The sequence below is a fragment of the Symphalangus syndactylus genome, chromosome 7, assembly GCF_028878055.3.
Source record: "Symphalangus syndactylus isolate Jambi chromosome 7, NHGRI_mSymSyn1-v2.1_pri, whole genome shotgun sequence".
NCBI lineage: Eukaryota > Metazoa > Chordata > Mammalia > Primates > Hylobatidae > Symphalangus > Symphalangus syndactylus.
Genome location: NC_072429.2, coordinates 10823339 through 10832793, shown reverse-complemented (window position 1 = coordinate 10832793; position 9455 = coordinate 10823339). Strand labels below are relative to the sequence as shown.

At 53.7% G+C, this 9455-nt stretch overlaps 1 protein-coding gene across 1 annotated transcript; it reads left to right on the top strand.

Moving 5' to 3' along the window:
- Window positions 1–476: 476 nt before the first annotated feature.
- On the top strand, window positions 477–9162 carry CPLX2 (complexin 2). The gene is made up of 4 exons (XM_055285209.2): window positions 477–738; window positions 7705–7823; window positions 7942–8117; window positions 8879–9162. The coding sequence occupies exons 2-4, from the start codon at window positions 7793–7795 to the stop codon at window positions 9074–9076; spliced, it is 405 nt and encodes a 134-aa protein (XP_055141184.1). The 5' UTR covers window positions 477–738; window positions 7705–7792; the 3' UTR covers window positions 9077–9162.
- The last annotated feature ends 293 nt before the right edge of the window (window positions 9163–9455 follow it).

Below are 9455 nucleotides of genomic sequence, written 5' to 3'. Positions count from 1 at the left end.
CTCCTGTGGCCGGACACTGTGCTGGGGGGCTGCAAAGGTGACCCGGCCAAGATCCAGTCCTGGAGCTGCTCACAGGCAAGAGGCAAACCAACAGGTGGAACGGGGGTCGCTGAGGCAAGGGCTTGTCTAGGAGTGGCAGGAGCCCCAAGAAGTGCGACCACTCTGCCTGGAGAAACCAAGGAGGGCTTTCCCAAGGAGGCGAATTTTGAGCTTTGCTTTAAAGAACCCTTCCTCCACCCCTTGCCCCCACCACTCCTCAGGAGCAGCAAGCCTGTGGGCCTGGAGCTGTGGCCAGGATGTCTGGTTGCAGGGAGACGGCAGGGGCGTCTGCGAGGGGGAGGAGAACAGTGTAAGGTGGAGGAGAGAGGGGAGGGGAGCGAGAAAAGAGGGGGAGGAATGGAGGGAGAAGGAGACGGGAGGGAGGGAGAGAGGGAGAGAAGGAGGGGACGAGGGGGGGAGGGAGGGAGAGAAAGAGAGAGAGGAGAAAGAGAGAGAGACAGAGAGAGAGAGAGAGAGAGATTTGAATTTCCCATCTGGAAGGGGAGCGGTAGAACGTCAGGGCCCGGCTGAGGGGCGTGATTGGAGGGCGCCTTCGGCAGCCGCCCGAGGCAGAAGCCGCGGCCCCAGCTCGCCTGGCGGAGTTGCACGCGGCGGCGGGAGCTGGAATAGCAGAAGGAACCACCTCGTGGAGTCGGGCCGGAGCCCTGCAGTGGCTCAGACGGTTGCAGGGACCGCCAGGTCGGTGCTGGCCGAGGGCCGGGAGGGCGGAGACGGGCTGTGGGCAACAGGGTCCCGGCTCTCGCCTCGAGGCCTTGGGGCAGCTCGGCAAGCTGGGGAGCACAGCTTTCGGGGGGACAGCTCTCCAAGGCTGCCTGGGCGCCGGATGGGGACTGAGAGGATGTAGAGGGGACACTCCCGGGAGCGCTCTCCGTGGTGCTGAAAGGACAGCTCCTTGCGAGGGGCCGCGAGCAAGCAGCTAGCCGTGAACTAAGGGGAAGCGTGGGCCCTAGCCTGAGACTCCGGGCAGAGCCCGAACGGCCGGGGTCCCGGAGCCAGGACCGCCCCGGCTGCGGCGGAGACGCAAGTCTGAACCCAGAGAACAACTTTGAGCTCGCGGGGGTGGGGGACGTCGATCTAAGCTACTTCTGGCTGTGCTTAACCCGAAGCCCGCCGGAGCACGCTTCGCCCCCGAGGAGGGAGTCGCCCCCGAGGGGTACAGTTCGTGCTCCCGGAGTGAGTCAGAGGGCGGCGGCAGGGGGGCGGACAGACCGCAGGTGGAGGGGAGGAGAACGTAAACGTCGACTGGGGATGGGGGACCAAGGGGACTATTTGTCTCTTTCCGGGAGGAGCCGCGGCTTGGGCAGCGCACGCCCGCCGCCTGGAGTCTTCGGGAACGACCCCTTCTGTGCTCTCGTTCTCGTCGGTCTCAATCTGCCCCTTTCCCCAGCAAAGTTTGAAACCCGGCCGGGTCTTGGGGTTGGAGCTATGTGTGTTGGGGGAAGGGGCGCTCTCCGTGGCCCACCGGGAGCTCCAGGACAGAGCTGCTGGGGGTGTGGGTCTCCGCGGGGGTCCGGGAGAGGGGCGCCGGGGTTCCTGTCCTCTCTTCTGGCGGGGAAACGGGAACCCCCGGCCACTTCCGCTTTTCAGCCGGAGCCGGCTCCCTACCTCCTCCCATCCTCCGCTGCCCCTCCCCTCCCCCATGCGTCTCCCATCCCGGGCCGCGGGGTGGGGACAGGGAGGGGGGGCGGGGGTGGAGTGACATCCCCTGTCTCTGCCACTGCCTTTGGCGTAGAGTCCCCTGCCAGAAGCAAATGAGTGTTGAATTGAGTTGCGGTGAATATAGCCCAGACTTGAATCATAAAAACAGAAAAACATCCATAAGGACAACCACTGCAGGTACCCGAGTCAGCTTGTCAGATGGCGGGGCCCAGTCCCAAAAACCTCCAGGGGCTCAGATGGTCGAACCTGAGCTGGTGCTTGGGCTGGGACGGGCTCCGAGGGAGTCGGAGAGGGGAAGGAAGCTGAGGGCGCGCCCTGGGTCCCCGGCGCACTGAAGGTACGCAAACCTGGTGCTACGGGCGGCATCCCTCCCCGCCCCTGGCCTCCCCTCCCCCAGCGCAGCATCCCCCACCCACCCCCACTCCCAGCCCCCCAACCCCACTCCCACCCCCACCCCCCTTCCCGCGCAGGGATAGACCAAGGCTTCCCGCAGAATCGCTAAGGAGCGCCTCCTGGCGGCCTGGCCAAAATCCTCAACTGCCGGCAACCTGCTGGACCTCTGCACTCCCGCAGGCATATGGCAAAACATACACACACACACACACACACACACGCCTGCACACACGCACGCACTCACAGTATGTCTAAGTCCCGAGTTGCACACACGGGGTCATACTTTCAACGCACACACCCTCATGCACTCGTTGACACGTTAAATTCAACCCAGCACACACATCCTCAGGATCTACCACGTACCAGGAGATGTAGCCGATTCTGGGGACAGGAGAAATGAAACAAGAAACTGGTCCTGTCCTGAGAGGAGCTCAGAGTAACCAGGAAGGGCAAGACAAAGAAAGACAAACAGACAAAGAGAGCATGTACTGGAGGCAGGCAATACTGCCCCAGAAAGTGCCACAGGTCTCCAAAGGGGAAGATGCCCTCACATCTTGCCAAGGAGATCCGGGAAATTGCAAGGAGGGAGTGCTGTTTGAGAGAGATCTTTGGAAATCAATGCTGCTGCTGATGATGATGATGACTGCGATGATGTTAGATAATATGTACCTACTCTGTGTCAACACTGGCCTGAGCACTTTATTTGCATCACCTCATTCAATGCTCACTACAAGCCTTGGGAATAGGTGTTGCTGTCTCCATTTCACAGATGAGAAAACATTGAGTCATTTGCTCAAGGTTACTTAGCAAGTGATGGAGCCAGGATTTGAACTGGCAGAGATGAGGGTAAGAGGTTCCAAGGCTGTGGGAATAGCATGCACAAATGCCCAGGCATTCTCAGAAAGAGTATCTGTTGGGAAATAATACGTGCTGAAACAGAGCCCTGTGCAAGAGGTGGCACACGAGCAGCAAGGAAGACGGGTGCTAGACTGTGCAGGCCTTGAAGGTCAGCACAAGGACTCGCATCAGTTTAACAAGGCCATGGGGAGCCATTGCAGGGTGTGTATGCATGAGCAAATCTGCCCTTTAGGAAGATTAATTGGACGGCCATGTGGAGGCTGGATGAGAGCTGAGGGAGAGACAGTTAGAGGTTATGGATAAATCCAGAATCTCTAGGTCCTGAACCAAGGCATTAGCAGCAGTCAGAGAGTGGAGGGTGGGGATGTAGGCAGCATTGCAAAGCTACAGCGTCTGGACTTCTCCCTGGAATTCTCCCTCGGCACCCCCATCCCAATCTTACTCACCAATTCCTTGCGTGATCTGTTATCCAGCTTCTACCTCCCCAGCCCAGCTGAATGCTGTGAGACCACTGCTGGGACTCCCTTGTTCCCTGCCACAGCCCCAGCACCCAGAACAGTGTCTGGCAGAAAGTAGGTACTCAAGGAATATTTGTAGTATGAGCAACTGAGTGAATGAATGAATGAATGAATGAGGAATCTGCTGTCTCTAGAGTTTTCAGTTGAGGTGATTGGGACAAGGCATGCTAGAGAAAAAGATGGGTGTGTGGGGAAAGCCAGGATGAGACTGATCTTTGGACAGATAGGATTTGAGATTATCCATGTGACAATGTTCAGCAGAGAGTTAAATGTGCAGGTTTGGGGGAGGGGAGGCAGAGAGAGGGAGGTATCTGTGACTAAAGAAGTGCACTAAACCAATAGGGGTAGATGAGATTCCCAAGGGAGACAGAGGAGCAGGAGAGGCAGGAGGGGAGAGTTTGTTTGGAGAACATCTTCACTTTAAAGGAAAGGAAAGGAGTCAGCAAAGAAGAGAGAGAAGACCTATCTGAGAAGTAGGATGAAGACCACAAGAGTGCTGTGTCATGGAATTCAGGAGGAGATTCCAGAAAGCTGGAAAAGGTCGGGGGAGGGAGTCAGCAGCAGCATGTGATTCAGTAGAGGGATGGAGGAGGATGACGGCTGTGAAGACCCTCTTGAATTCGGCAATGGGAAAGCCTCTGGTGACTGATTACCGCAGTTTCAGGACTCCTGCAGAGGCAGCAGAGCTCTGGTCTCACAGAGAGGTAGGGCTTGACAGGGAGGTGAAGATGTGGAGATACCATGTGGAGATCACTTCATCACAAAGTGAGAGGGGTGGGATTAAGGGAAACGCAGAATTTAGGGAAGGAGTTAGAGAAGGGAGGGAATAAAAGCAACATATGGAGAGGGATGGAAGATGTAAAGAAGAGGGAGTGGTGAGGTACAAAGAGAGGGAATCCAGGGCACAGGTGGATGAATTGGCTTCAGCCAGGAGAGGGCTTCTTCCTCAGGAGCTAGAAGGAGGGCAGGTTACAGGAGCTCCCACTCACTGACATTAATTGTTTTGATTATTACAACCATTTACTGAGCACCCAGCATGTGCAAACACATCCCATAGAGTTTTTCTAAAATTTCAAAGTGGCATTATAATTCTCATTTTATAGAGAAGATCAAGTATCAATGAGGTTAGGTCAATTACTCACTATTGCATAGCTTAAAAGGGGGCAGATTCAAGATCTGAGTCAGGCATGCCTAACCTCGGAGCTCAGACCCCTTATACTTTGGCCCATGAAGTGGGGGGAAAGTCACCTGCTGAGAGGGAGGAGGCAGTAGTAGTTTGGGCCTTGAGAAAAGGAGAATTGGTTAGGAGAGTGTAGACAGAGTGAATGGGAGACTGCTTAACAGCTCAGAGGTCCATGCTGGGATCGGGCAGCAGGATTTTTGGGCAGACTCGGGAATTTCAGATAAAGAATCCCAGCAGGCTGAAGAAGAGCTACTTAGAGCCACAGGGATGTAAGCATTGAGAAGACTCAGTGGTGAGTAGAGGTACTTTGCAAACTGGGGGAGGGGTGGCAGTGGTAAACAATGTCTGATGAATGCATACCCGCAAGCAGAGGTGGCTGGAGAAGGTGATAGTTTGGTGATACAGAAATGGCATGTTAAGCTTGAGGGGTGTGCACAGACATCCAGGAAAAGGTATCCAGGAGAAGGTAAATGTGTTTTTTTACTTATTTATTGCTTATTTCCCTACACATGTGTGCATGTACCCCCACACTCACATAAACACATACATACCTCAGAATGTAATCTGCATGAGGGCAAGGCTTTGTCTGTCCTGTTTCCTGTAAATCCCCAGTGCCTAACACATTGACTGGCATATAGTAGGTGCTCAATTAATACTTGCTGGATGAGTGAATATAGAGGTCTAGGTGTCATCAGTGTCAGTGGTCATTAAAACCCCTAGAATGGATGAGTTCTCTCAGGGAAAGATGAGAAAGAAAAAAGAGGCAGGGGCTGAGGTCAGAGTCATGGGGAAGAGACAGGAGGAAGAAGAGGAGTCAGAAAAGGCAAAGGAAGAGAAGAAGAGAAAAGAGGAGAGGAGAGGAAACAGGGGAAGCAGGGACAGAAAAGAACTGAGTTACAGAACCAAGAGAGAAAGAGGTTTGAGGGAACAGTGGGGTTGTCAGCAGTTCAAATGCTGCAGACTGCTTCAACAGAGGCATGAGAGAAAGGGCCTGGAAGATCATCTGATCCAGGAGAGAGACGTGTCAGAATCACCCAGCAAGTTAGGGATGAGGCTGCAACTAAAGCCCGGGTGCCCTGCCCACCAATTTGGAACATCTCAAATTAGAGCCCGGCATCTCCCACTGCCACCTGGTAATTCCTTGAGCTCTATGTAAACACAGAGTAGGAACCTAAGAGTTTCTGAAATCACTTGATTATTAAATTGTTCATTTCCTGTTCTTAGAAATGAAGTTTTTTCACAATGTATTAAATCGAACGAAAACATCTTGACTGAGCTGAGCAACCTTCAAACTCAGAATTCGGGGTTAGGCGGGTGGGTTCTCTTGCGTTTCTTAGAAAGCATGGAAAGCCTGTTCCTTTTTGGTTTGTTCCACAAATATGTAGTCGGCAACGGCTGGCATTTTATGAGTTCCTGCAACACCCCAGGCACTTGACAGTTATCATTCATTCTCCTTCAAACATCCATTCAAGGGCGGCCTTCATATTCCCCCATTTTGCAGGGAGCAAACTGAAGCTCGCCCAGGGACCCACAGCCAGTAAGCATAGCTGCCTGGATTTTGAACCAGGTGTGTCTGATGCCAAAGCCCCTGGGTTGTTTTGTGTTTTGCTTTTTTTTTTTTCCTGCACATCATGACTTTCTCTTCCCAAAACAACCTATCAGATGAGATGGTCTGATCACGTAGAAAAGCTCTTGGGCCCCATATCATGAAATAAACTCAGTCTACCGATATGACTTCTCATCTTGAGAGAAATGAAGAAAATCTATCAAAGAACAACCAGTGACCCTGAACTCGGCCAGGTTGCAATATCCAGCCTTGAACCCAACAAGGCTGCAATATCTGCCACCCTTTCCCAGGAACCCTTTTTCTTCCTTGCAAGTCTGTGTGGGACAAAAGGCCTTGGGGAGCAGGCCTGGCCTCAGCTTACCATGAAGCTACTTCACACTTTGGATAGCTCACGATGTCCCCTCTACACTTGAAAAGAGAACTGTGTCTGTTAAAGAACATTGGAACTGAATGATTAAAATACAAAGAAAATCTCAAGCTACAGCACTAGGGTTCAGCTTCTCAGGGATGTAGGGGGAAGATGGTAAGGAGGCCAAGGGGGAAGGCTCTTCCTCCCCCACCACCTCCATTGGAAGAGTTCCACTTTTACATATTTTGCATATTGAGATTCCCATTAAGATTTTATTTGGAGAACCCTTCTGAGGCAAAAACATAATAAAAAATATAATCAAAACTGAAAGTCGGTGATTTAGGAAGAGGAGTAGGGTCCTAATGTCTGCTGAGTGCCTGCAAGGCCCGTGCTAGGTAGTTTAAAAGCCCTAAGCCCCCAGAAGATTACAATGTCTCCAACACTCCCATGTGAAATTCAAAATTAAAATCGATATTGAGCTATAAAACATAAAAATTACACATACACTACAATAAAAATAACGTATTTTCCGTTTGTCTAATTTCAAAAGTCAGGATCTGTTTATCCAAGCTGGCTGTTCTCATTTGCTCAGCTGCCTCCGATTGGCTGGGGCAGTAACACCGGCTGGTCTTTTGATGGGCTGATCCAGTGGCCCAGGCTGAGCCCCCTCCAATCTCCGCCGGAGCCGGGGAAAGGTGGCATTGCCATTTCTCTCTTAGAGAGGAGGAAACTGGGGACTCGAGCAGGTTAGGGCCTTGCTGAACGTCCCATGGCAAATAAGGAAATGACGGTGGCGTTGGAAACCGGATCTGCCTGACTCCAAGTTCCAGGCTCTTTCCAATGCTCCTGGCTTCAATCAAATCTGAACAATAGGGTCAAGATGAAGGCTTTAAAATAGGGACCAAACCGCTTTCAAAAAGCTATTTGGCAGCACCTACGTGTCTGCCCAGTAAATCGCTCTCTTCCATCTCCTTTTTCCTCTAGCAGGGCATTGGGTCTTGACCTCAGAGCGATGGGTGCCTGGTGTCTGAACCAGGGTGAGGCTGCTGTCTGTCTAGCTCCACCGCCCTGCCTGTGCAGAGGCCTCTCCCATCTGACTCCCAATTCTCTTTTGCAGGTTGTCACATCTTCCCGAGCCAGGCCAGCCAGGAGCGCTGCATGCAAATCCTGCCGTGGGCTAGGGCACGCTAACCAGAGCCGGCGGCATGGACTTCGTCATGAAGCAGGCCCTTGGAGGTGAGGTCCAGCACCCCTCCGCGCGTCCTCAGCCAGTCCCACCGTTGTGGGACCCCCTCTCTCCCCAGCCCTGACCCCTAGCTGACCTCGCCCTCTCCCACCCACCCCTTCCTCGTAGGGGCCACCAAGGACATGGGGAAGATGCTGGGGGGAGAGGAGGAGAAGGACCCTGACGCGCAGAAAAAGGAGGAGGAGCGGCAGGAGGCCCTGCGGCAGCAGGAGGAGGAGCGCAAGGCCAAGCACGCGCGCATGGAGGCGGAGCGAGAGAAGGTCCGGCAGCAGATCCGAGATAAGGTCAGCTCCGCCCCTCCACCCTGGGGAGGGCCACAAGCGGGTAAAACCGGTTCAGCGAAAGCCCCTGCTGGGGCTCCCCTGGATCCCAGCTCTCACCTTTGCCCTAGCTCTCTCTGAGCCTCACTCTTCGCATCAGCAAAATGGGTGTCACAAGGACACCTCCCTCAAGGGATCCTTTTGGGGATTAAGAGAATGCGCGTAGTAGGTACTCCAAGAGGGTAGACCCTACGGTCCACCATTTCGTACTGCAGATCTTTGGGACCAAAAATGAGTGCAGTTCTGAATTTGGGAATGTTCGAAAAATACCACAGTGTCCTAAGCACTTTGTGCTGTTAGGTGTCACTCCCAGCGGGTCTGGGGCTGCCACCCTACTCCAGACAGTCCAGTGCATGTCTGTTAGTGCGGTGCAATAAATAAAGGATAGAAGTAGTCTTCCATTGGTTCAAGTCAGATCCGTCACCAAAATTTGGCTCAAAATATATGAGCAAACGCCATGTGTTCAGATTTTTGCGGATTTCAACACAGCAGGGAGTTCTGATGGGCAGGTGTTAATTTTAAAGGAAACCCCACGTATGGTCTCTCCCACTGAGGACCAGGCACCATCCTACAGGGAAGACACCCTTATCCCCACTTTACTGATGACAGGACTGAGGCTTGGGAAGTACTCCTGGCCACCTCAGCCAGTGCTGCATGATCATGAGACTCCCGCTGTCTCCTTGCCCACCCCGCTTCATGCGCGTCTCTGCCCTCCCCCTCCCCAGTATGGGCTGAAGAAGAAGGAGGAGAAGGAAGCAGAGGAGAAAGCAGCCCTGGAGCAGCCCTGCGAGGGGAGCCTGACCCGGCCCAAGAAGGCCATCCCTGCGGGCTGCGGGGACGAGGAGGAGGAGGAAGAGGAGAGCATCCTGGACACGGTGCTCAAATACCTGCCCGGGCCGCTGCAGGACATGTTCAAGAAGTAACCAGGCCTCCTGCCCCAGCCCACTCCACCTGTTACTACTTCTTTTTGGTTCTTTCTTTTCTTTTTATTAGGTTAAGTCTCAATTCTGAAGGGAAAAACCTCAGTTGGCCTCTGCCCCCCTTCCCTGGCCAGGGGCTTCTCCCACTCAGCTCTCCCTCACACCTCCCTTCATCCCAGGGTATCCACCTGCACCCCACTCCCAAGTAGCTTGAAAAGGGGAGGACAGTCTTTCCCCAGCAGGGGTCAGGGGGCGCTGAACCCAGGGCCAAAGGCACTGGGGGCCCCCTCAGGAAGCCTAAGGTCGTGCTAGTGTGGTGACCCCCATACATTCCTTCATGCTCCCCACTGCCAGGAGGACCACTGTCCCCAGCCAGCCAAAG